This window comes from Phyllostomus hastatus, unplaced genomic scaffold (genome assembly GCF_019186645.2).
Source record: "Phyllostomus hastatus isolate PE091 unplaced genomic scaffold, TTU_PhHast_1.1 phas_contig_16, whole genome shotgun sequence".
NCBI classification, from domain to species: Eukaryota; Metazoa; Chordata; class Mammalia; order Chiroptera; family Phyllostomidae; genus Phyllostomus; species Phyllostomus hastatus.
In genome coordinates this window covers 15286621-15313528 of record NW_025333643.1, presented here as the reverse complement: position 1 = coordinate 15313528, position 26908 = coordinate 15286621, and the positions used below count along the sequence as shown (strand labels likewise).

The following is a 26908-nucleotide window of genomic DNA, read 5'->3' as shown; positions in this document are numbered from 1 at the left end:
TTGACTGACAAACTCCATCTCCTTCTAGGAATCACTGTTGGAGACATCGGGCCCAAGATGAACTTTGAACACTTGGACAATGGCTTCCTGAGACTAGACCACGTGCGGATCCCCAGGGAAAACATGCTGAATCGCTTTGCAAAGGTAGGGATCTGGGGAGTCTGTAGGCCTGCACTGCCCAGAGAGGGGACAATGGCCCCCTGCAGGCTGCTGCTGGCTCTGGATTCTCCTCCATAGAACTGAGTTGGGGCATTTCTCCCCCAGAGGCTCTGGTGTCCCACAGACCTGTAAAACCCCAGCTTAGGAGCTGTGTGATCTTGGGCAAGTCTCTTGGCCCTCAGAGTTCTCATGGGTAAATGCTCGCCTCCTCAGGAGGCAAGGCAACCCTGGGATGGGTGGCAAGGCAGTCTGAAAAGATGACAGATGGGGCTGAGGATGATGTGCACGTTTACCTAGTGAGGCCTGGACGTAACCAGTCACTTGAACAGTCATCAGCCAGCTGCTAGAGAGAGTTCTAGAGGTCCACATTTTGCCAGGTATTACCTTCAGCTGTGGACTTTTGAAAGGTCCTGGGTATTCCAGGACAGGAGCCATGAATCAGGACACTTGAGCCAGTGGCTTTTTAGCAAAATGCACAGATGTCTCACTTTTAACAATCAGTGTGGCCATAAGAGCACATTTTGGTGACAGCTGGGTGTGTCTGCTCTGGGTAAACAGTTAGTTTGAGGACTGTGGTTCCTGCAGGGCATGGGGGCCCCCATTCAGGGTGTGAGGCAGGCAGCAGAGCCTTGGCTCAGACCCAGCACCTGTCCTTGGTCTACCAGGTCTTGCCAGATGGCACCTACGTCAAGCTCGGGACAGCACAGAGCAACTACCTTACCATGGTGGTGTCTCGGGTGGAGCTGCTGTTGAGCGAGATGATACCCCTGCTGCAGAAGGCTTGCGTCATCGCCATTCGCTATTCAGTCATCCGCCGCCAATCTCAGCTCCGGCCCAGGCAAGGTGCACCCAGAGGCTGACCAGTGCAGACAGGGTTACGTCTCTATCCCATGGTGCCTGGCCCTGACAAGGTCCCCTCCACCAGAGCAGGGTGTTGGGAGCAGACATACCCCTCAACGCGTACACATCTACCCAGACCTGGCCCCTAGCTCTGGCTGGCTGATCAGCTAGCCTGGCCTGTGTCTGTCCGAATCCAGCCCCATCAGACTCTGTGATCGTGTGTCCTTGGCCCTGCACCACCAGACCTGACTCAGTCTGAACCCAGCTAGGTCCTTTACAGCTGTGTCTGCATCAGCTAGTTACCAAACTGCAGGTGACTGCGGCTCCTAAATTTGTTCTGTCACAGGGTGTGAGTTATAGTGTCTGGCAAAGCCCAACTATCTCATCAGACTTCACAGACTGAAGTTGGTTCTGTCTGGCTGGGAATGTCAACACTTGACTGTGGTATGTCCAAGTCTGGGTCCATTTTGTCGTACTCGGATGGCTGTGTAGGCCTGACACCGCCTCCACTCCATGGCACCAAGTAACTAAGAATGTGTTTTCTGTTTTCACACACACACATAGTTGGCCAGATTCAGCAAATAAAAATACAGCACTACCAGTTAAATCTGGATTTCAGGTAAATAACACATCATTTTTTAGAATAAATATGTTCCAGATGGACATACCCAGAATGCAGCAAAATGCAGCCTGGGCATATGGTGCTGCAGGTGGAGGAGAGAAAGAGATGAGCTGGGCACAGCAAACTGACTGAACTCATGGTGCTGAAGGACAGGCTTCAACTTGGCAGTTCCTATCCCAACTCTGCTAAGTGACCCTCAGCAAGTCCTTTGCCCTCTCCGGGTCTCAGTTTCCCCACTTACAGAGTGAAAAGTGACATCACCAGGAGCTCAGCTCCAGCCCAGGCAAGGCGCACCCAGAGGCTAACCAGTGCCTTGGAACTTGAAAGCATCCAACTCGAGTCTGGTGGTGTTTCATGCCATGGGCTCAAGGATCCAGGAGTCTGATGCAAAATGGGCTGAGAGTCAGATGCCAGGCACCCTTGGGGGCTACATGCAGGTCAGCCACCTTCTAGTGTGGGAGCTTAGGCTAGCCATCCCACCTTTGTTTCTCAGCTTCCTCATCTACAAAAGAGGGAATGACAGGCACAGTCCTTCAGGGTGGTGCTGAGGGTGATATGCAATAAAGCATGCCTGCTACGTAGCCCAGGTACTTTCACCTGGCAAACACAAGCACCCTTGCCATCCTAGGCCTCAAAATGCTGGGCTGAAGGTGTCCGCTCTGGAGAACAGGGATGCTGGGAAGAAGGGGCTGCAGATTATGTCCTGTCCAGAGCCCAGTTTCGTGGGTTACAGAAATGTCCCAATGATAGTTATCATAGTATAGGTCCAGGTGAGGGACTGCTGGCCTATAGAAGAGATTCCAGGTTTCTCCCCACCAGCCATGGGAGGCCTCTCACAGCCAAGCCTTCTTTCAGCTCACAAATAGTTATCGCATACCCTACATGCTGGACAGTCTCAGGCCCTGAGGACGCAACAATGGACAAGGCAGACGCAGTCCCTACCTTGGGACTGTATCAGACCTGAGTTTATATCCTCAGTTAGTGACTAGGCACAACACATTTCCCAGAACCCAGTAAGTACACCTGGGTAGTGAAAGGTTGAGGTTCAAATCATCAGGAATATAAGGCCACAACCCATCACCCAAAATCCTTAGGACCAGATGCATTAGAATTCACAACTTTCCAGATTTTAGCAGGATGATACGATGCATGTGCTATAATTTTGTAAACCTTACCCACAAGGGGCAGCACCCATAAGCAAATGTCAAATGTTTCTGCAGTAAAATGAGTGGATAGTCATGTTAGGTGGGATTTTAAAAGATTATTACTAGCCTCATGTCATTTCAAGTCAAGTTTTATAGTGAGATATAGAAATGGTCCATTTTGAAGGCTTTATGAAGGTGAATATGGCACATGCAATCTTCTCAAGCTTCCACTTTTCTTGCCCTCAGTGACCCAGAAGCAAAAGTCCTGGACTATCAGACTCAGCAGCAGAAACTCTTTCCTCAGCTGGCCACAACCTATGCTTTCCACTTTGTGGCAAACAGCCTTTTGGATTTCTTCCAAAGGTCCTACAGTGCCATTCTGGACAGAGACTTCAGCCATCTGCCTGAGGTACCTGCTGTCTGCTGGTGGGTGGAAGCCAGCAGGTAGCTGAGACCATTCTGCTTGGTCCCACTCCTATGGGCTGCTTTCACTGTCTCCTTCCCCAGCCTTCCAACATCCTGGGGCATCCAAGGGGAACTATACCCCAACATGGAAATCCACCCTCATCTGGCCCCCAGAAAGATCAAAAAGTGTTAAGGAAATAATCACACATAGAATATAGAACAAATGCACAAGCCCTGATGCATGTTGGAAACCCAAAAAGCTCTGAAAACCAAGAGTTGTTTAGAACTCATTTGGTGGCACGGTTTGACCTGAACTGACCTGATTTATTCCACCAAGTGTGAATACACTTTGCAGCAAAAATATTAATGTGTATGATCACTAAGGCTCCCCAGACTCCTCTTAGGGTTATCATATACAGTCAACCTTAAGTGTCCTACTTTACCTTTCTAAAATTCAAAAAATTATTGATTTTTAAAACACATCTGTCCCCAAGGTTTCTGATAAAGGACTGTGGCCTTGCATGTCCACTAAGGTTCGGTCTGTGTAGGCCCTGTGCTCTGTAAGCATCGCTTCATTAATCCTTAACTGGTCTGCAGGCACGGTTCGTGCCTGGTTTACAGATGAGGAAAGTGAAGCACAGGGGGGTTAAGGGATACAAACTTCCTCCCAAGGACTTTGAAAGTCTGAAGATAGGAGCTTTTAAAAACCAGAAACTCAAGCAGGTCAGCTGCCTGGCAGCCCTTCCTACAACCCAGGACAGTGGGTTGATGGTGGACTTCCATCCTCACATGCCAGCCCTCCAAAATCTCTGCCTGCCATCCAAGTCCATAATTCCTGGGCAATGGCAAGCCCTACCTGGGAAGCCTGCATTCCAGAATCCTGGAGACACTGGCCTGGGGGGTTTTCCTTTGTTCTTATTGATCTTACGGCTACATGGCCTCATTGTGTGACCTTGGGTGAGTCACATAACTTTTCTGAATCTTAGCCTTCTCATTCACAAAGTATGAGCTGAGGAAACAATTTGTACCTCAGCATACAGTAGGCATTCAATGAGTGGGAAGCATGGGTGTTAACTGGAGGACCCCTTTACACCACTTGACCCTCTTCTGGTTCTTGCAGCTTCATGCACTGAGCTCAGGTATAAAGGCCATGATATCAGACTTCTGCACCCAGGGGGCTGAGCTGTGTCGCAGGGCCTGCGGTGGACACGGCTACTCACAGCTGAGCGGCCTGCCTTCACTGGTCACCAGAGTGACAGCCTCCTGTACCTATGAGGGTGAGAACACCGTGCTCTACTTGCAGACAGCCAGGTAAGGCTGAGGCTGGCCTAGGCCTCTTCTGCCTGGCCCTGAAGGGCTGGGTTTGGGTTTGGGATCTGGTGTCCACAGAGGAAGCAGACTCTGGGGAGTGCTGTTTTGGGACTGTCCAACTCCCACAATATGTCTCCAAACCATCTACTTCTCTCCATTTCATCTACAACTCCCGACTGTAGCTCCCAGCCAGGCCCTGAGCCCTGTCCCCCGGACAACAGCATGAGTCTCCTCACTGATGATTCCACCCACTTCAGTCCTTTCTCTACAGGCAGCCAGGGGGATCATTTTGAAGCTTAGGGAATATCACATCTTTCCCTTGCTTAAAATGCTTCAATGGGCTCCCACTGTTCATAGGAAAATGCCACACTCCACACTGTGGCCTCTAATGTCCTACAACCTGGCCCCTGCCTCCCTCTCCATCCTAGTCTTGCAGCCTCCTGTCTCTGCTCACTGTGCCAACCACACATTTCTGCTCCCACCATGGGGCCTTCACACTGCTTCCCCCTCCCTAAAACTCTCTTACCCCACTTTACTGGCTCTTTCTCATCCTCAAGGTCTCAGCTAAAATGATACCTCCCTCAGAGTCCTCCCTAACCACTGCATCTCAAGCATCACCCTCACCCTCCCAGTCAACACTGTCGTGTTTCCTTGGGACAGTTATCACAATCTGAAAGTGCCTCTCTGTTTGTGACTGGCAGCTCTTCTCCAGGTTCAGCACAGGGCCTGCACACAGGAGGCTCTGACTGCACAGGCAGGCAAGAAAGGCCAGTAGGCCTCCTCCCAACAGGCAGCTTCTTCCATCTCTCTCTGTCTAGGGGTCTCTGGTCTCCTGGCTGACAAAGCCATTTCAGGTTTACCTATTCTCAGGTGACTAAACACGGCAAGTACCTCTCCATGCAGGAAGGAAGGGTACACTGGCCAATAAGCTATATAACACCTCTTGGAATCTTTTTTAACATGTAATATTTATTGGTTTTTTCCCCAAATACAAAAAGAGTACAATACCACATATTAAGACACTCCGTGCTCCATGCTGTGCCAGGCACTTTCAGGTGAGCATTATCATCCCCATCTAGAGATGGACACACCGAGGTCTCACTGGAGCTGCCAAGAAATCTTGGCTGTCTGAGCCCAGAGCCTGTAAACACTGGATTATCAACCAGAAGAAGCTGAGAGTCACCTGTAATCCTCCCACTCATTTTAGCATTCTCACATCTATCCTTCATTCATCTAAGAAAAATTTAATTGGAGATGGAGGGGTAGGTAGACAAGATGGAGGGGTAGGTAGACACACTGTGCCTCCTCGCACAACCAAAAGAAGGACAACAACAATTTAAAGACAAACAACCTGAACTGACAGAAAACCGAACTGTATGAAAGTCCAACAACCAAGGAGTTAAAGAAGACACATTCATCCAGGCCAGTAGAAGGAGTAAAGACAGGCAGCCAGGCAGAGAGGACTCTAAGCAAGACAGCTGGCAGACCCAGTGAGGCAGCGGATTTTGGAGTGGGGTGCGCAAGGCTGCAGCTGGCCAGCAAAGCAGCAGTGGGTGGACCTGGTGAGGTGGAGGATTGCGGACTGGGCAGTCCCACATTCGCACGCAGGTAAACCGGGAGAAACACCTGGAGAGCAGGATGGACCACGCAACCCAGGGCCCCAACATTGGGGAAATAAAGCCTCAAACTACTGACTGAAAACACCTGTGGGGGTTAAAGCAGCGGGAGAAACTACCAGCCTCACAGGAGAGTTTGTTGGAGAGACCCACAGGGTCCTAGAACATACACAAATCCACCCACACAGGAGTCAGCACCAGAAGGGCACAATTTGCTTCTGGGAAGTGGGGGAAGTGACTGAAATTGGCAGAAAGCAGAGCAAGTGCCATTGTTCCCTCTCAGACCCCTTCCCCACACACAGCTTCACAACATAACAATGTGGGTTGCCCCACCCAGGTGAACACCTAAGGCTCTGCCCCTCACTATGTAACAAGTGCATCCAGACCAAAAAAAAAAAAAAATCACCCAAACAAAAGAACAGATCAAAGCTCCAGTACAAATACAACTAAGCAATGAAGAGATAGCCAACCTATCAGATGCACTGTTCAAAACACTGGTAATCAGGATGCTCACAGAAATGGTTCAGTATGGGTGCAAAATAGAGGGAAAAGTGAAGGCCACACTAAGTGAAATAAAGGAAAATGTACAGGGAACCAGTAGTGATGGGAAGGAAACTGGGACTCAAATCAACAGTGTGGACCAGAAGGAAGAAAGAAACATCCAACCAGAAAAGAATGATGAAACAAGAATTCAAAAAAATGAGAAGCTTAGGAACCTCCAGGATATCTTTAAATGTTCCAACATCCAAATTATAGGGGTACCAGAAGGACAAGAGGAAGAGCAACAAGTGGAAAAGTTATTTGAACAAATAATAAAGAAGAACTTCCCCAATCTGGCAAAGGAAATAGACTTCCAGGAAGTCCAGGAAGCTCAGAGTCCCAAAGAAGTTGGACCCAAGGAGGAACACACCAAGGTACATCATAATTACATTACCCAAGATTAAAATTAAGGAGAGAATCTTAGAAGCAGCAAGAGAAAAGGAGACACTTACCTACAAAGAAGTTCCCATCAGACTGTCAGCTGATTTCTCAAAAGAGACCTTGCAGGCAAAAAGGGGCTGGAAAGAAGTATTTCAAGTCATGAAAGGCAAGGATCTACATCCAAGATTGCTCTGTCCACCAAAGCTTTCATTTAGAATGGAAGGGCAGATAAAGTGCTTCTCAGATAAGGTCAAGTTAAGGAAGTTCATCATCACCAAGCCCTTATTACATGAAATGTTAATGGGACTTATCTAAGAAAAAGAAGATAAAAAATATGAACAGTAAAATGACAGCAAACTCACAGTTATTAACAACCACACCTAAAACAAAAACAAAAACAAACTAAGCAAACAACTAGAACAGGAACAGAACCACAGAAATGGAGATCACATGGAGGGTTATCAATAGGGGAATGGGAGGAGGAGAGAGGGGGAAAAGGTACAGAGAATAAGTAGCATAGATGGTAGGTAGAAAATAGACAGGGGGAGGTTAAGAATAGTATGGGAAATGTAGAAGCCAAAGAACTTCTATGTACAACACATGGACATGAACTGAAGGGGGAGAATGTGGGTGGGAGGGGGACTACAGGGTGGAGGGGAGTGAAGGGGGGAAAATGGGACAGCTATAATAGCATAATCAATAAAATATATTTTTTAAAAAATTTAATTTCCACAGTCACTCTACAATTCATCACAAATCCCCAAACTGCAAGATCCTAACCAACAGAAAGGATTCTGTTGGCTCAGATATGGAAAGGGTTTATGTTCAGGATCTGAGTGTCTGCCCAGCTCCATGGCTCCAGCCCCACCCCCTTCCTTATGAATCTCCAGCCTCCAGCCTTGGGGCAAACCTCCCTGAAAGCCTCATAGCAGGCTGGCTGGGGTGTGGTGGGGGCCAGGAGACCTTTTTTGAAGTGAAAAATAATTATCAAGAGGCACTGGGCAAGAACCTCTGTGGCCCTGGGTCTGCCATAGGGGATAAAAGTGCATGTGTCTGGGAGAGAGGGGTGCTGGGCTGTCCTAAAGTGCTGCCTACCCTTACCTGCCTCCACTCCCACTGCTAGGTTTTTGGTGAAGAGCTACCTGCATGCTCAGGCAGCCCCAGGCTCCACACCGAAGAGGCCTCTCCCTCAGTCTGTTGCATACCTGACAGCACCTGACCTGGCCAGATGCCCAGCCCGGAGGGCAGCTGACTTCCTTCACCCAGAGGTGTACACCAGCGCGTGGGCACATGTGGCAGTCAGGTAAGTCATCTGAGAAATGAGCCATCCCACCTGAGGGCAGGCTCCTTCCCACATTAGGGCCTTTGGGATTGTGTGGGTATTCCTGGATACTCTTCCAAAAACCACCCCCTTCCCCAGCCTCCTCAGTCCTCTCAGCTCCTGCCACCATGGGCAGAGAGAAGGGGAGGTCACCCCCTTGAGCCATGGACCACCACCCCTTTTCCATCCTAGTCAAGCTGGTAGAAGGCTATTACCTCTCTGGCCAATGCAAAAAATTTTTTAAATCTTTAGATTCTTACTGATTTGCAATACAAAGAATATACCCATATGTAAATACCCCCAGTAAATAAAGCCATACTCCTATGTTTGGCATATCCCCCAATCTAAAAAATCATTTTTAAAAAGATGACTATATCAAGGGATAGAATTTGTTTATTTCCAGCATCTAGCAGGCTCCAAAGAACAAGGATAAGACCAAGAACGCATCCATTGTATCACTCAACAAACACTGTCAGGCACATGTCAGAGGTGGTGAAACATGCCAGGGGCTGGGAACGAAGAGAGGTCCTGGCCCAGCACAGGCACCATCAGGAAAATACGGAGATTTCACTACCTATAACGAAAAACTTGTGAACCATCCTCACCTAAAACACCAAAAACTACCTGGAAATATATTTCCACTATATAATAAGAGGTATTCTGTCCCAACCTGTGGTCCCAGAATGGGAGTTTTCTCAAGGTCACAAGCAACTTGGGACACTATTTATTCTACAAATATTTATTAAGTGACTACAATATGCCAGGCACTGTAATATTTATATTACAGGTCTTTGTTCTTGACACTAGGGACTGATCGATAGGCCAGTCTGATAAAAATCCCATGCCTCATAGAGCCAAGGTTTTAGTTGGGGGAAGTGGGGAGAGCAAAATAAGAGGGTAATTAAGTTACTTAAATGCCCTTATGTTGCTTCTTGTTTGGATCTCAATGTGACATCTACTTACCTCTTCCCTGAAAAAGTGAAATAAATATTGCTTAACACATTGTATGTGGGAAATGTATTTATATGTTTTACGTTGACTGGTAGTAGAAAGCACGATAAAAACTATCCGCAAACAATGTATTAATAGACAGTTTGTGACTTCTGGCCAAGATGGAGATATAGGTAGATATACTGTGCTTCCTCGCACAACCAAAAGAAAAACAAATTTAAAAACAAAAAAATGTGAACTGACAGAAAATCGAACTATATGGAAGTCTGACAACCAAGGAGTTAAAGAAGAAACATTCATCCAGACCAGTAGGAGGGGTGGAAAGGACTCGAGGCAAGGCTGTCACTGCAGGACCTGGGTGGGCAAGGCAGCAGCTGGCAAACCGGGCGGTCCCACATTTGCATGCAGATAAACCAGGAGGAACAACTGGGGAGTGGGACAGACCAAATAACCCAGGGTTCCAGCATGGGGAAATAAAGCCTCAAAACCTCTGACTGAAAAACCCTATGGGGGTTGGGGTGGTGGGAGAAACTCCCAACATCACAGGAGAGTTCATTGGAGAGACCCACATGGTCCTAGGACATATACAAACCCACCCACCTGGGAATCGGCACCAGAAGGGCCCAATTTATTTGTGGGTAGTGGGGAAAGTGACTGAAAGCCAGCAAAGAGCTGAGCAAGTGGCACTGTTCCATCTCGGACCCCTCCCCCACATATAGCACCACAATGCAGCAACATAGGTAGCCCTGCCCTGGTGAATACCTAAGGCTCCAGCCCCTTACTATGTAACAGGCACATGAGACAAAAAAATATATCCCAAATGAAAGAATAGATCAAAGTTCCAGAAAAAATACAACTACGCAATGAAGAGATAACCAACCTATCATACGCACAGTTCAAAACACTGGTGATCAGGATGCTCACAGAAATGGTTGAGTATGGGTGCAAAATAGAGGAAAAAGTGAAGGCTATGCAAAGTGAAATAAAGGAAAATGTACAGGGAGTTAAAAGTGACAGGAAGGAAACCAGGACTCAAATCAATGGTTTGCAGCAGGAGGAAGAAATAAACATCCAATCAGAACAGAATGAAGAAACAAGAATTCAAAAAAATGAGGAGAGGCTTAGGAACCTCCAGGACAACTCTAAACATTCCAACATCCAAATCATAGGGGTACCAGAAAGACAAGAGGAAGAGCAAGAAATGGAAAACTTACTTGAAAAAATAACGAAGAATTTCCCTAATCTGGCGAAGGAAATAGACTTCCAGGAAGTCCAGGAAGCTCAGAGAGTCCCAAAGAAGTTGGACCCAAAGAAGCACACACCAAGGCACATCATTATATTACCCAACGTTAAAGATAAGGAGAGAATCTTAAAAGAAGCAGTAGAAAAGGAGACAGTTACCTACAAGGATGCGTTCCCATAAGATTGTCAGCTGATTTCTCAAAAGAAACCTTGCAGGCAAGAAGGGGCTGGAAAGAAGTATTCCACATCATGAAAGGCAAGGACCTACATTCAAGATTACTCTATCCAGCAAAGCTATCATTTAGAATGGAAGGGCAGATAAAGTGCTTCCCAGATAAGGTCAAGTTAAAGAAATTCATCATCACCAAGCTCTTATTATATGAAATGTTAAAGGGACTTATCTAAGCAAAAGAAGAAAATAAAAAATATGAACAGTAAAATGACTACAAACTCACAACTATCAACAACTGAACCTAAAAAAAAAAAAACAGAAGTAAACTAAGCAAACAACTAGAACAGAAACAGAACCACAGAAATGGAGATCACATGGAGGGTTATCAGCAGGGAGGGGGGAGGGGGAATAGGGGAAAAGCTACAGGGAATAAGAAGCATAAATGCTAGGTACAAAATAAGACAGGGGGAGGTTAAGAACAGTATGGGAAATGGAGAAGCCAAAGGACTTCTATGTACAACCCATGGACAGAACTAAGGGGGGAGGGGATGAAGGTGGAATGGGGTGTGTGTAGGGCGCAGGAAAATAAAGGGGGGAAATGGGACAGCTATAATAGCACAATTAAATATATTTAAATAAGAATCAAAAAATTAAAAAATAGCCAGTTTGCTTTGCCTACAAATTCCAAGGATCATGAGTAGATGGGCAGGAAACAGAAAATAAAAGAGTAAAGGTTAAGTAAATGGCAAAGGACCACTTTAGTAGTTTGGAAGACAAGGATTAGCTTTCTTTTATTTTGGAGTCCCTTAGGTAGAATGGGGAGGCCGCAAGGTGACTGGCAGGCCTCATTAGTCTTTAGAGAAAAACCATTCTCATTGCTCAGCCCCAGGAAGTCAGTCAGCAGAATGGCCTGAAAACAGCACGGAGTCTGCGTCAGGAAGAGGCGGCAGTGCCTAGCCTGGAGCCCTGAGGCTCTATAGCTCCAAGGTTATGAACTGCATTTCTTAGTTTTCTTAGTAGCTGTGGGACCCTGGCCCAGGGAATTAACCTCTCCTGGGGTGCAGTTTTCCCCACTGTAACTGGGAATGCCTGCCCTGGAAAGAGTTAAAGAGATCATATATATCAAGAGTTTAGCTTTGTACAAATGGTTAATAAATGGGAATTATTTCTACTTTCTGAGGGACCAAACACCATCAGTCTCTTTCCCACTCAGTCAAGAAGCTGAACTTTTTTCTTTGGCCTTCAGGCTCATAAAGGACTCAGTGCACCATTTACAGGCTCTGCTGCAATCTGGTACTGACAAGCACGAGGCATGGAACAGGACTGCAGTCATACACATCCAGGCTGCTAAGGTGAGCTGCCCGCCAGCCCAAGCTGAAAGGGACCAGTTTTTTTCCCCAGTAAACTAGAAATTCTGAGCCCTGCCTTTATTCTCCAGCCCTGCTAAGCCACTGCCCTCATTTCACTTCCAAGACTCTAGTCCAAGGTATTTTAATTAAAGGATTTAACTCCAAAGCAATCTTGCTGGCAGCTCTTAGGGAAAAACGTAATGAGGCAGTGTTATTGGATTTGCTTCAGGTTGTTCAAATATTTCCTCCCAGATAGAAAAGCAGGTCAAGTCTCCTTGTTAGTCCCACAGGCAATCCTTAGAAGTCTGATTCAATTCTCACTATGTTTTGTGTGTGTGCATCACAGTCAGCCAGCAAATATTTGAGCATACACTAAACACTGGATATCGGGCTGGGTCCTGGGGGCTCACAGTGCCCAATGGCAGCAACAATCAAGGAAGTGCTGTGCTGGGGAAATGCAGGCTGACACAGGACCCAGGGCAGGTGTGTCTACCCATCCTGCAGAGTCAGAAAGTCTTCCCAGAAGAGACATATCGGCCAAGTCTTCAAGGATGAGCTGAAATCAGCCAGGCAACAGGTGCAGGCTGTGGCTTTGGAGAGGAAGGTTTCTGGGCAAAGGGCACAGTAGGTGCAAAAGGAGGAGGCAAGAAAAGGTGTGGTGCTCAGGTGCAAGGCAAATTCTTCCCAGGAGAAGCTAAAGGAAGAAGACTGAAATGGGGAGAGGAAGGAAGGATGAGGAAAGACAGGTAAGGCCTGGGACCTTCTGCACCAATTGTGAGAAGTTTGGGTTTTATTTTAATGCCGATGGGAAGCCTTTGTGGAGCTTGTATGGGGGAAGAGACTGAACTGATCAGTTTCTTTCTAGAAGGATTATTCAGGTTGCAGGGGAGGAATGGACTGAAGGCTAGAGGCCAGTTACAAGAGGGTAGTAGCAGTCTGGGTGAGGGCTGAGAGTGGGCCTGACCATGAACTTGTCAAAGGGCATGGAGAGAAGTGGGTAGATGCAGAGATATTAAGGGGGTAAAAGAAAATAAAAATGATTCCTGAGCTCCAGCTTAAGCAGCTGGAAAACCAAGGGGATCATTTCAATCATCAGGCATTGGGCCCCAAAAATGGCAGCCTTAAAAATGGAGAGCTCTGAAGTTTGCCTTGGCCATCATGAGGCAGGGCTGGTCGGCAGGCTGGACATGAGCGCCACCTGGTGCCCTGCCATGTCCATCACATTGGCAGGTGCAGGTATTAACTCTGCCAACCTAGGTTCTGCTCAGTCCCCCGAAGGGACACTCCCTGCTGTGCTAAATGTCCTATCAACACAAAAGGAGGGTGAGCCAAGGCTGTGCTGTCACCAGATTACCAAGAAAGGAACCACAGCTGCACATTACTCATCCACAGTCCAAACCTATGTCCTGCCTTCAAACGGACCAGACACTGTTTATCAGGTACTTCACTGAATACACACAACCCTGGGAGACACGGTAGCATAATCTCTGTTTTAAGGATGAGGACACAGAATTCAGGAAAGTTAGTCCCAGAGGTAGGAAATGGCTAAGATGCTTTCCTTTCCTTTTGCCCCAGGGATGCAAGCCATGCTCTCAGGGAGCCACTGTGCATTAGTGAGGGAGGGGAGCCCCACTCTGGCAGACAAAGGATAAGTCCCTGGGCTTCCTGGGCAGGTGATGCCCAGAGTCTCCAAAGTCATAATGGACAGAGAAATCTGCAACCTCTGGACTTGGTACTTCAGGAGGCCATCTACTCTACAGAAGCCCCAAGCACCCAGCAGGGTCCCATCTGCAAACCATAAATGTACAGGTAGAGAGGGACAGCAACACAAGAGGAGCAGGGAACAGTGGCAGAGGGGTTGACAAGAACGAGCAGAGCGAGCCCAGGCCTAAGGTCTGGAGCTCTGTGATCTCAGAGAGTCCTTCCCTCTCTGGGCTTTCACTTTCCTGTCAGTATAGCAAGGGGGCATGGAAGAGCCCTTTTAGGCCCTGATGGGCTGTGATCCTGTAATCTCAGCCCCTGCCTAGGAGAGATGTTAGTCCCTAGGAGCTCTGGAGCAAATGCGGCACTCAGTATAATCCAGCCTGTCTCTGGTGGCTTTGGCAACACAGGGCAACAGGTAAGAGTAGAGACCACACAGAGATGTAAAGTACAGCATAGGATATGCAGTCAGTAATATCATAATAACAATGTGTGGTGTCCAGTGGGAACTAGACTTATTGGGGTGATCATTTCATAAGGTATGTACATGTCTAATCACTATGTCGTATACCTGAAACTAATACAATATTGTATGTCAACTGTAATTGGAAAATAAATTAACTTTTTTAATAAGATAGTAGAGACTCTTAACCAGGAGGTGACTGCCCTAGTTTGGATCACGTTGCTACCACTTACCAGCCATGGGACCTTGGGCAAGGAACATCTCTCTCCATGCCTCAGTCTCCTCATTTGCACAACAGAGCTAATAATAGTACCTACCTTGTAAGATTATTATGAAGATTAAATGAGTTAATGCATATAAAAATTTAGAGAGGTACCTAGTGTACAAATACTATACATCCACCCTGCCCCCAAATTAGGCAGGAGGTAAGATTTAAGTCAACACACACCACAGTAAACAAAGTTCATTGTGTTCAAGGTTTAACTCAGCCTTTCGCTGAGGTGTAGAGGCCACCTCCTCTCTCTGGTCCACATCCTGTTTCCAAGGGAGAAGCCTGGGCCCTCCTGTGGCTCTTCATCCCTCCATTCCTCAGCCTGAGGCTCTGAGACTTGAGGCATATAGCACTCAGGCTAGATCGGGGAAACAGAGCCTAGGTGAAAAAATTGAGAGTCTCCAGGTTTGCCAAACTATCCAGTTGGAATACCAAAGGCTCTTGGGCCTGGCAGGGTCAGGAGAACACATCTGCTCCTCTTCAAATATTCAAACATTGCAAACCCAGCATGGTTGTGAACACAGGCCTAGGTGGCAAACTGGTGTCATTAGCACCCATGTGAAGCCTCTCTGGAAAAGGCAAATTCTTTCCAAGTGAAAAATCTGATCATATCTCTGGCCTGTAAAAGATTGGTGGCTGCCAACCCCCACAGAATAAAACCCGACCTGTCATTCACAGCCCTTCATTACCTGGGTGCCTCTCATCATATTACACCCCAGTGCTTCAGTCTGGTTAAATTGCTTGCAGCCTCCTGAAAGGACTGCCCTTTGCACATGCAGTTCCCTCATCCTGGTATGACCCATTCCTTCTCCCCTTGTCCCCTTTGAACCCTCATGACACTCTAAACCTGCTACTAAAAGTCACTACTAGCAGCATGAGCTTGTTAGAATGTATGCATTATGTATCCTAGAATTTGCATTTTTACAAGATCCCCAGGTAATCCATAGGCACATAAATATTTGAGACCAGTTTTACATGCTCTCCTTACTGCTCTTACCCCATGGAACTCACACATCCTACTATTTGTCTTGGCAGAGAAGGGAAGAGACACCAACCTATCAGAAAGCGTTTCAGACCTAAGGGAAGCAAAGTCTGGAGAGCCTCCTCTGGGTCAGGCACTAATGCTTTAGTTGTTGGGCTGTGGGGAGGAGGGGGTCCCAGGGAAGAAGCCTGGCTGCCAGAGGGGGCTCTCACCTGGTTGAGGGGGCTCTCAACTGGTTATTTTAATTACTACTGGAGCCAGACTGTTGCATATGGGCTAAATAACCGCACTATCTCAAGGAGTTTACTCTCTAGCTGGGATAATTTTCACTTACATCTAGAACCCCTCGTTTTTCACCCAAGGCACACACATGTGTGCACATGCATGAGTGTACATGTACACACACCCCCACCCGCCCACTGCATTGATCCACAGCAGACAATTAACAGCTGCCTTCTTGAGAAAAGTGGTGCTGTCCTCCACTATCCCCAGGCCAGCCTCCAATTCTGGTGTATTCTTTCTACTTTCAAACCTACTTGAAACTGCCCACAGCAAAATGAGAAAACTAAAGGCCAAGTTCCAGAGCCCATCAGCCCCCAACATGCACATGTGCGCCACATACACTATCAAAAGGGCATAGTGAGCTAGGAGCAAAGGCAGTTGCTTGGCAGCCTGCTGGGAAACACATGGCCACAGCAGGCTCATTCCAGCAGTCATGCCAAGTTCCAGGATGACTTCTGGAGTCAGAAACCAGAACTTGAGAGGCTAATGCATCTTTGTGTCTTTGTAGGCACACTGCTACTATGTCGCTGTGAAGAGTTTTACAGAAGCTCTGGAGAAACTAGACAATGAGCCAGCCATTCAGCAGGCACTCAAACACCTCTGTGATCTCTTTGCTTTGCATGGCATCCTGTCTAACACAGGCGACTTTCTCCATGATGGCTTCCTGTCTGGGGCCCAAGTAGATGTGGTGAGAACAGCCTACCTGGACGTGCTCCTCCTCATCCGGTGAGTGGCTGGCCCTCAAACGTGGTAGTCTTCAGAAAATAACCCTAGACCCTTTGTTCACTTCAAACTCAAAAACTTTCAGCTCCAAACCTTGCTCAATGAGGTCTGGCAAAGGCAACAACAGACCTAAAGAGGTTTGTAACTGAGCATTATTGTATCAACATAAAGCATTATGGGTTAATTTTTTAAATTGGAAAAAAAATAGAAATAAAAATGCCCAAGGATAAATTATCTAGCTACCTCAACTGAATGTTCTTCAAGAACATTCTGTACTGTCAAGAAATAGGAATAATATCTAAGGAATATGAATAAAATGAAGACCACTACATAGGAATAATATGTGTTAATAATAATGAGTCCTAATGATAGCTAATATTTAAGGAGCACTTATGTATGCCAGGCACTATGCCAAAAGCTTTCACATACATCACCTCATTGAATCCTTACCGCCTTTTGAAGTGGATACTATTAATCTTCCCATTTTACTGGGGAGGAAATCCAGGCTTAGCAGAGTTAAATACTTTGCCCAAGGTCACATAATTAGCCAGAGGAGGAGCCAGGTACAACTGGGGCCTGTCTGACCCCAGAGCATACACTCTTAAGCCATATGTTAAGGTTAAGGTTGGGCTACTGTTTATTTCAAATATATCCTTGTCTTTGTTCAATGAGCTTAAGCAAACCCTTACTAAGTTGACTAAACTTACTTTAATCCTACCTTAGCTTCAAGATAAAATTTTTTTTACAACCTTGTAATTCATATACTGATTCATAGAACAATAACACAAATAGCTTTTAAATGCAACATTAATGTAATGCAGTTTAGGGTCATAACATACTAATGCAATGATTTAAAAACATATCAAAACCAAAGCCCCAACCTCACCAGGGTAGTAGAAAAAACAGAAATTAAAACAATAGAAATTAGTCACCATTGTCCATTAATATTAAAAATGGGTAACTTGAGAACACAACCTTTTCTGAGGAAATACGATGCTTGTACTGGGCGGAGGAGGGGTGACTCACATGTGTGACTTCCCCCCCAGAACCTCCAAGAGTTCACATTATTAGTAAAACTAAGAGAATTTTTTAAAAGATTTTGAAATTTAAAAAATAATAATATACTCATGATAGAAGTTAAAAGAAAAAACTAGCCATGGCTGGTGTAGCTCAGTGGATTGAGCTGGGGCTGTGAACCAAAGGGTCGCCGGTTCAATTCCCAGTCAGGGCACATGCCTGGGTTGCAGGCCAGGTCCCCAGTGAGGGCCACATGAGAGATAACCACACATTGATGTTTCTGTCCCTCTCTCTCTCCCCCTCTCTCTAAAAATAAATAAATAAAATCTTTTTTTAAAGAAAAAACTGACCAAATTATTTTATTTCTAACAGGATGCAACATGTTGCATACCATTTATGACTCCACATAAGCACCTCACAGAGAGTTGGTGGTTGGTAAAGGTTCAATTAAACCATCAAAAAAATATATTTGATACAATTATGCCCCAGGTATTAAACTTTTCCTAATATAACTAAGAATCCAGTGGTAGAAACCGTTAATAGTATAATTGAGTATTGCACCATTTAAGGCCAAGTGCATCCAACTTTCAAGAAGCTTGGCATTTAAAAGCACATGAAGACAACAATGGCACTGGTGATGAAACACAAAGGAAAGGTCACCTTAACACCTTGGAAGCAGGATTTTTATCTGCAACAACACTTCTAAGTGCTTGACTGGGCTCAAGAAACTTACAGTTCAAGACAAGGCAGACAGCACTGATGCAGACGGTTTATGCAGGCATCAAACACAAAAACTGATTTACTCACATTTTGGTTCCTAAGTAACCTTCCTACTCCTATCAGGTAATTAATTAGGTATATAACAAACCTCATGCTTTTCTCAGTTCCATGTCACAATTCCCTGCCTTGATTATTCAGCGTCACCCTCAGGTTTCTGCAGTGACAAATGAAGGATGGCACACTATTCTAAGTGCCACTAAGAACCAGCTCTCTACGTAATGGAAATGAACTGACCCAAATAGTTTTTAGTTGTTTAAGTGATCGTAAAACCTCAGTTGGTGGACTTACAGACTGAACATATGCATTTACTTGGTGCCCTCCTGAAACCTCACTAAAACATTGGCAAAGAGTTAAGATTTTTACAAATGCCTAAACCCACAAAAAGAACAGGAAAAGAAACGTGAAAGTTGGAAATAGATGAACAGCGACTTAGCAGACCTGAGAAGAACGAATCATTCCCCAGAAGTGGGAACAGCAAGTCACACCAAAGGGGCCTGAGAACTAGAACTGTGTCCTTCTGGCAATGGGGGTAAAGGTGACTGAGAGGATGGGTTCAAAGTCCACTTCAGAGAGAGCCCAGCTCCCCTCTGTGAGTAGTTTTAAGACTTCCTTGACCCTATCCTGGCAGACAAGTAAACCGAGGGTCTGTGAACTACAGAGCATCAGGCACAGCTGAGAATGAGGCTATCCTACAGAAAACAGAGGCTTCAGTAAATGTTTATAGGCCCAATGCCAATGTCCCCCTCCCCAGACCTCTTTTCCCATGGTTCCCAGAAAACTGGCTGCTGGGCTACTTCCATGCAGGAAGATGGTAACATGATCATTCTCTGTAGAATCTGACCAGTTCAAAGAAGAGAGATCTAAAGACTGATGCCACGGTCCCCAAATGTCTACCCAATTCACCCCATAGTCACCCTACATTGACAAGCACACCCAGACTTCTAATCAGCTAGTTGACACCCCACTTTTAGCTATGCTTGACCCTGGAGGAAAGTCCCTGACTGACAGACCAAAGCAAGGGTGAGGCAACTCAAGGCACAGCAGAATCTTCAGCAAGAAAAAACTTTTTTTAAAAGATCAATAATATCTTCAAAGAGTTAGGAAGAGATATTGTAACCATAAAATAAGAATTTCATTTCCTATGAAAAAGTAATGGTGAAAAAGAAAAGTTCTATGAAATTAAAAAATGAGAGTGGCAATGAAAATCTCAACCAAAAGACTGAAAGATAAAATTGAAGAAATCTCAAAAGAAAGCAAAATGACAAAAATAGGAGAGAAAAAATAAAAATAAAAATAGTGAGAGGACTGATCCAAACTGTCCATTGTCTGGAAAACAGGTCTAGAGACAGAAGCCAGAGAAAACAGGAGGGAGCAGATCATTAATAAAATAATTCAAGAAAACACTCCTCAAATGAGGGATATGAGTTTCAGGTTGAAAAGGGCACAAATGCTTACAGCCTAGGAGAGGAGACAAACACAGGTGTAAAGTGTAAGTCAAATATACGATGTACCCAATAGTGATCAATGACGTGAAGAAGCGGATAGCAGGAAAAGGAGTCAGGAATGCTGGGGGTGAGATGGGATGTGACTGTAATTTAAATAGGTCAAAGAAGGCCACCGAGGGAGGGTAACATCTGAGAAATGATCTGAAGGGGGGAGGTGAGATGAGCCATGCACATGGCTGGCTGGGGAAAGGGCATTCCAAGCAGAGAATAAGTACAAATGTCAGAGGCCACAGTATGCTTGGCACCTCGATCCAGAGAACAGAGAAGAGGCCATAGAGGCTGGAAAGGAATGACTAAGATGGAGAATGAGAGGAGAGGTCACAAAGTTAAGGGCATACTGAGAGGGGCAGAGGAGAGGGTGTGGATCATTGCAAAGACTTAAGATTTTGACTTTTACTTTATGTGAGAACACGAGGGTTTGTGCATAGGACAGACACAGTCTGAAGTAATCTGACATATATTTCTAAAGGCTCATTCCAGCTGCCACATTAAGAATTGACTGGGGAGAGGAGACAAGAGGAAAAAGCAGGGAGACCAATTAGAAGGCTGCTACAATAATCCAGGAGAAAGATGACAGTAGACTGTTCCAGGGTGATAGCATTGGAGGTGGTGAGAAGAAGTTAAAGCTGGGAAATATTTTGAAGATAAAAGAGGTTTTGCTGACATATTGGATATGGGATGTAACAGACCGAGAGGAGTTCAGGTTTTTGGCCAGGAGAGAGTTGCCATTAACTATAAATGGGGAAGACTATAGGAGGGCCAAGTTTGGGCCTGTTGGACAGGGGAAGGTCTAAAAGATCAGGAGTTTGGTTTTGAAACATGAAGTTTAAAGGGCCTGTTAGAAATCATGTAAGATGTTAGTAAGCAGGTAAGTGAGACTAGGGAGAGAAGTTTGGAAGTTACTGGCATATGGCTGGTATTTAAAGCCATGAGAAGATCTCACAAGGAGTGAGTGTATGAAGCAGCCCAAGTACTGAGTCTTGGGCCCCTCCGAAGATCATAATAGGGTGACTCTAAGGAGAGGTATTCAGTGGAGTGGTGGGGGTGAAAACCTGAACAGATCTAGTTCAAGAGAACAGGCAAAAAGAAGTGGAAACAGCAAGCATAAATGACACTTTCAAAAAGTGTCATAAAGGGAGGGTCGAGATATGGGATAGATGATGGAGACAGAGTCAAAGCTTATTTTTAAGATGGGAGAAATGATAATATGTTTGTATCCTGATGGAAATGATACAGTTTGTACCCTAATGGAAATGTTGATATTGTAGGGCAAGGGTGTCAACTCATTTTCACCGGGGGCCACATCAGCCTCACGGTTGCCTTCAAAGGGCAGAATGTAATTTTAGGACCGTATGAATGTAACTACTCCTTAACTAGGGGCAAGGAGCTTGGCGCTGCCGCCAGGTAGAGACAAGGTACATAGCAGGATAAAACAAGGTGGAGGGCCAGATTCAGCCCACGGGCCTTGTGTTTGCCACCTGTGTTGTAGGGGAAAGCAGAATTTCTGGAACATTGTTCTCTCGTAAACAAGAAAGGACTGGCCTGAGGTGGAAGCCTGGGCAGTTGGCTTGTACTAAGAGAAATAGCACTGTATGTATAAATGAATGGATGGGAACTTACAGAAATGCTCTTACCACTTCTATCTTATCAGTGGAATAGGAAGCAAAGACATTTAGGTAAGAGTTGGAGAGGTGAGGAGTGTAGGTTGAGGAAGTGTGAAATAATCATCTAAGAATAAAGAAGTAAATGAACTAGAGCACTGTAATAGGAATGCTGGGCAACAATACAGGCCTGCTTGAGCACCATTTACCCCGGTCAGTGTTGGTTCTCCCAGCCACAGCCACAAAGGTGACACCACAAAGTCAGCAGAAAATCAAAGATAATGAAGGATGGGGTTTTGCCAAACAAGTACGACAAAGCAAGAAAATTACTGAATACATTTTTGAGGGAGTGAACATACAAACCATGAAATTTCAGCTGGATAAGGAGGAAAGTGAGACCACACGGGGTTGAAGGACATTTATATAGGTGGTGGGTGCCAGAAGGGTCAAAGAATTATATACAGCTCTATATGAAATCACCTCATGATGACAATATAGGGTCATGCAGAAAGATTAAAGTAGGCACAGTATCCCAGTCATTTCAAATGCTTTGTGAAACAAGAGTTAGGGAAGAGTGTAAACAAATAATCACATTATTATATTTTACGTCCTATGCTACAAAAGGAAGGCAAGCAAGTAAACGTTTTTTAAAATACTTCATTCAACAGGTTAAAAGAAAACACATCTTGTTGCTTGAAAGGGAAATATGAATACAGAAGTCAGAACACTAGAGAGGGTAAGCTAAAGAGACAGGAGTCAGAGAAAGGAGCGTGTTTGAGGTTTTTTGAGAAGTTGCAAACGTTGGTGATGAGTCCCGGTGTGTGATCTTGGCAGAGTGACAGAAGCTGTAGAATGAGGTCAATGGAGCGGCAGATTTGAGGGACTGAGAAGCTGGGCGTTAGAGGTATGCCCGCACAGACAGTGAAATCACTAATTAGTGACAGCAGAGCTGGAGAGCAGGGGCCCAAAGGTGAGTCACTGTAATGGGAGACGTGTGGTGGGGACCTGGCCCGGCTGTGAGCAGGAAACATAGAATTGTAATAATATATAGGATGTGTGTGGTCCTAATTTAAGCACTGAATATTAGTGTGGCCAAAATTGGGAGGCAGGAAGGTGAAGAGGAGGAAGCACAGGTTGGGGTGGGGGGATGACAGGTAGGGGTGAGAAGAAGGGTGCTAAAAACAAATCCTCATCTTTGGTAATGGCGAGTCAACATATAATATCTAAAAGTGAACAAACAAGAAACAGAAATACAAACAAGGTATTTAGAGACATTCAGGTAAAAACCAAAAATATCAGTTAAAAGACTGAAACTGATTGCCTCTGGGTGGAGATGGGGCGTTCAGAGATGGGGGTGAGACAAGGACATGGTGATTTTAAATAACAAGCCTTAAAGAACTACTTGATTCTTTATGCTGCACTATAACTGATCAAAACTAAAAACTTGAAAAAAAAACCTGACTTGTTCAAAATTAAATAATGATGTTACCTCTAATTAAGTGTTATTATTCACCATCCCAGATTAATCAGATTCATAAGAGCAGTCTAAAATACTCACAGACTATTTTTTTCCCCCCTCAGGAAGGATGCCATCTTGTTAACTGATGCTTTCGACTTCACGGATCAGTGTTTAAATTCGGCACTTGGCTGTTACGACGGAAATGTCTATGAACGTCTGTTCCATTGGGCTCAGACAGCACCAACCAATACTCAGGTAGTTGAGTAGAATGTTATAAATTACGCAAGGGAGCAGAAAACAAGCAGTGACTGCACCTCCCTGTGTCTTCCCATTTTAATTGATTCCCACTAGGTTAGAAATCGCTTGGCATATTATATCTGTTTAAAATATTTTGAGAATACATAAAAGAAATCAGGAGGGGGTGTGGCCTGGCAGGAACTCTGAGTCTGGACTGGAATCAGCAAAGTGCAATGCTCAGAATTTGATAAAGGGAATTAGGAGGAAGATCCAAGCTTTAAATCATGGCTTGACACACCCAAGGACCTACGCACATAATGGCAAACTGGTTTTTAAGTAACAAAAATAAGATAAATCATGCCTCATCTCATTTTTAGGCTCTTAACTATGTTTTATGTTGATAAAAGTGGGTATTCACAGGCGATAGGAAGCTTGGATGGACTGGAGAGTCTCTCTCAGACCTGACTCCCTGCTGAGATGCCTCCTTCCTCTTCCCTTTAAGGAACACAATCCCAGGAACACAGAAAGCTGCTACATTGCCATCAGTAGCCCAGCAAAGCCCAGTACATTACATTACAGTCCAGTACATTAACAGGAGTTAAGAAATAAACAAGGTATTTAGAATTTGAGGGATCAATATTCTAGGAACACAACAGATTATTTTAAGTTCTATCATGAAAATATGTTACTCAGATAGTGAAACTTACTCTTTTACCTCTTAGGTCAAATTTCAGAAAAGGTGCCTTAACACCTCATCAAATTGGCAACTCTCAGTCTTCATACCTACCAAAGTGTTAGACTTGCTCTTAACATTTTGCATTCTGTCATACCTCAGAGTTTAATTTAACAGGATCATCTAAAGTTATAACACGACAGGTTATGCCGAAGATGGTTGGCCAATCCATTCTTACCCATTCTCTTACAGAAGGCCAATCCATTTCGGTCATTCTGACTCCAGGAAGGCACCCTTTTGACTACAAGGAAATAGAAACAACTCACTAAAGAAGGCATGATACATTTACTGCTTAGTACAGTTAAGCTAACACTAGTTGTTTTACTTTTTCTAATGCTTAGATCTCTTTACTTTCTAATATTTAAATCCTGGCATGAAACTACAGCAGTCCTCCCACCCAAGAATAGCTCCTGTGGTCTGAAGATAAATGCATGCCCTTTGATACTCCAGAGAAAAACCTACCTTGCTGTGACCCGTCAGGAAATGCAGACATGACCTGGCTCAAACCTGTTTTACTAGCACTGCACAAGGAAACATGCCAGTTCTTCTGACTCTGCATGTTCACTAAAGCACACAGGGGACTTTCTTGTTCTTTTACTGTTTCTAATACTTATTTTAAAAGAATTTAATCTGGACACTGTATGAGGGCAGGCTTATTTAAATGACAGGCATGACTGACCCACAGCATCAACAAATTTGGTAAAATGTTGATGCACTTCATCCCACTCACTTTTCCCTTTTCTTTCTTGCCTGCCACCTCACTGTGAGCAAGGATGGAGTCTTCATCTTCCTAACTCCTGGATCTATCACAGAGAGTAGGCTTTGCATTTATGGAGTAAACATGGTTTTAAGACCTACACAGTAAGATAAAGGAACCTGGTACATACACGATGCTGCAGACCTCCCCATCCTAGCTTCCATTACCTTGCTAAAAAGGTGACAGGCACAGCAATGTGGCTCTTTCATGAAAGCAGTTTAAGAACTGAGATTATAAATGACCTTGGAGAACTGTTTCCAATTAGTTAAAATGATACTCAGTTGACTGCTATATAGGCACATGGTCTTACATTTCTGGCTCCTCTAGAGACCAGCAAAATAACACCTTTAACGTGTACTTTTTTAATCCACTGAAGATAATTTTGAAACTGCAGTGAAAGGCATTTTTCATTTGCACTAGTTGAAAAAGGTACACTATGCATATTTCAAATAAATTAAAATAGCTATGTTAAAACATGCCTTGTTGACACAAAGGTGCAAATGGGGGTCTATTTCACTAACATTTTCCACCAAAAGAAAAGGTACCATGCTAAATTAAATGTCTCAGAATCCTAAGCCAGTCGCTCTTCTGTCTGGGAAGGTAAGTGACGAGCTTTCTCCCAAGACTGAATGAGGCACTCTTCCATGGTTTAGTTGAGCCATGGTATCTGGTTTATTGGCTTTTTCCCTGTCTGGATGCTATTTCAACCCAGTTTTTCCAAAGTGAACAGCAAAAAGCTGTTACCCTCCCCACATGAACTCATATCTAAGTGATTTCCTACAGATGCAAGCAGTGGAGGAAACACTGGGCATGATCTCAAAACAAGATTCCTATTTCCCCAAAATTATTCTATTGTAAAAGTTTGTCCAAGTACTTGCTAGATGCATTAATGGACACAGTTACTGATTCATTCACTCATCCCACATATTTATTGAGCAAATACTATGTGCCAGAAACTATTCTAGGATCTAAGGATACAGTGGAGAACAAGAGTTACAGACACTGTTTTCAAGGAGTTTCAGCCTTGAGAGGCAAAAAATAAACAAGTAAATATTACAAAAGATGAGAACAGGGCTGTGAAGGAACAAAACATTATATTAGAAAGTAATGGGGAGCCCTGACTAGAGTGGCTCAGAGGGTTGGGTGCTGTCCAGCAATCCAAAAGCTTGCCGGTTAGATTTCCATTCAGGGCACATGCCTGGGTTGTGGGTTCAGTCCCCAGTTGGGACACATGCCAAGAGGCTACCAATGATGTTTCTCACATAGAAGTTCCTCTCCCTCTCTTTCGCCCACTCCCAATCTCTCTAAAAAAACAAACAAATAACATCTTTTTTTAAAAAGAGAGAAAATAGGGAGAACCTATTCTGATACAGAATCTTACTTACTTGATTCCACCTTCTCATTCCTTGGTTTATATGGCTAATGTTCAATTTCAAAGAGCCTCAAAGAGTTGAGCTCTTTATTTGTATTAAATTCCAAAAGCAAATGATAACTGTTTTTCAATTGGCCACCTGCACCCACGATTTAAAATCTGCTTAAGAAAATGAAGGATGCCCTTTCAAAAAAATATTTCTCCATATGTCCACATAAAATGAATTTTTAAAATAATTTTTAAAGTTAAGGATCTTATGTAATATTAATTTTGAAACTCAAAACAATTTGAAATTAAGTTATTAATTCTGGCACAAATATTCTGTCTTAATAATGCTCTTCTTTCTACAAACAGGGGAACCCTGCCTATGAGAAATATCTAAGACCACTACTACAAAGTTGGAGATCCAAGCTGTGAGATAATCAACAGCATTCAAGAAGCACCATTAAGTGATAATAGTATGGCATACATATCATTAAAATTTTAAAGTACATATATGTGTACTTTTTAGAGTCATTACCTTCTAGAGAGAGTCTGGAGTGAATGAAATACCTGTGATTTACTTCAAAATAATCCATGGGAAGAAGAGGGGTGAGTGAATAGTTCTTGATGTTAGTCAATGGGTACGTGAGTGTTTAAACTATCCTCTTCTAAATATGTTTGAAATTTCCCGCAATAAAACATAGTAGCACTATCCAATTGTAGCATATAGTTTGTTAAATGCCAGGGACTCATTAGTTATCATTTGTATCTATAGCACACACTTATTCAAGGGTTTAAAAGGACACACACATGCACAACACTATCCTTCTCCAAAAGTGCCTATACTTGGTGTAATCCAAATATACTGTACAGCCCTAAGACTGCAACTAAATATCAATTATTTTAAAATCAACTCTTCCACAGAAAATTAAAATGCATATAAGAATTGTGTCAAATTACCCAAATATACTCAAGCAACATTTTTCATG

At 44.4% G+C, this 26908-nt stretch overlaps 1 protein-coding gene across 1 annotated transcript in view; it reads left to right on the top strand.

Annotated features, from left to right (window-relative positions):
• Positions 1–26631, top strand: part of ACOX2 (acyl-CoA oxidase 2) — a 33748-nt gene extending 7117 nt beyond the window's left edge. Inside the window, exons 7-15 of the mRNA XM_045832289.1 lie at positions 29–144; positions 825–997; positions 3013–3175; positions 4292–4482; positions 8143–8322; positions 11952–12057; positions 16262–16479; positions 22961–23093; positions 26292–26631. Coding sequence (XP_045688245.1) covers positions 29–144; positions 825–997; positions 3013–3175; positions 4292–4482; positions 8143–8322; positions 11952–12057; positions 16262–16479; positions 22961–23093; positions 26292–26354 — 1343 coding nt within the window. The 3' untranslated portion in view covers positions 26355–26631. The remainder of the gene's footprint in view (positions 1–28; positions 145–824; positions 998–3012; positions 3176–4291; positions 4483–8142; positions 8323–11951; positions 12058–16261; positions 16480–22960; positions 23094–26291) is intronic.
• Positions 26632–26908: the final 277 nt, after the last annotated feature.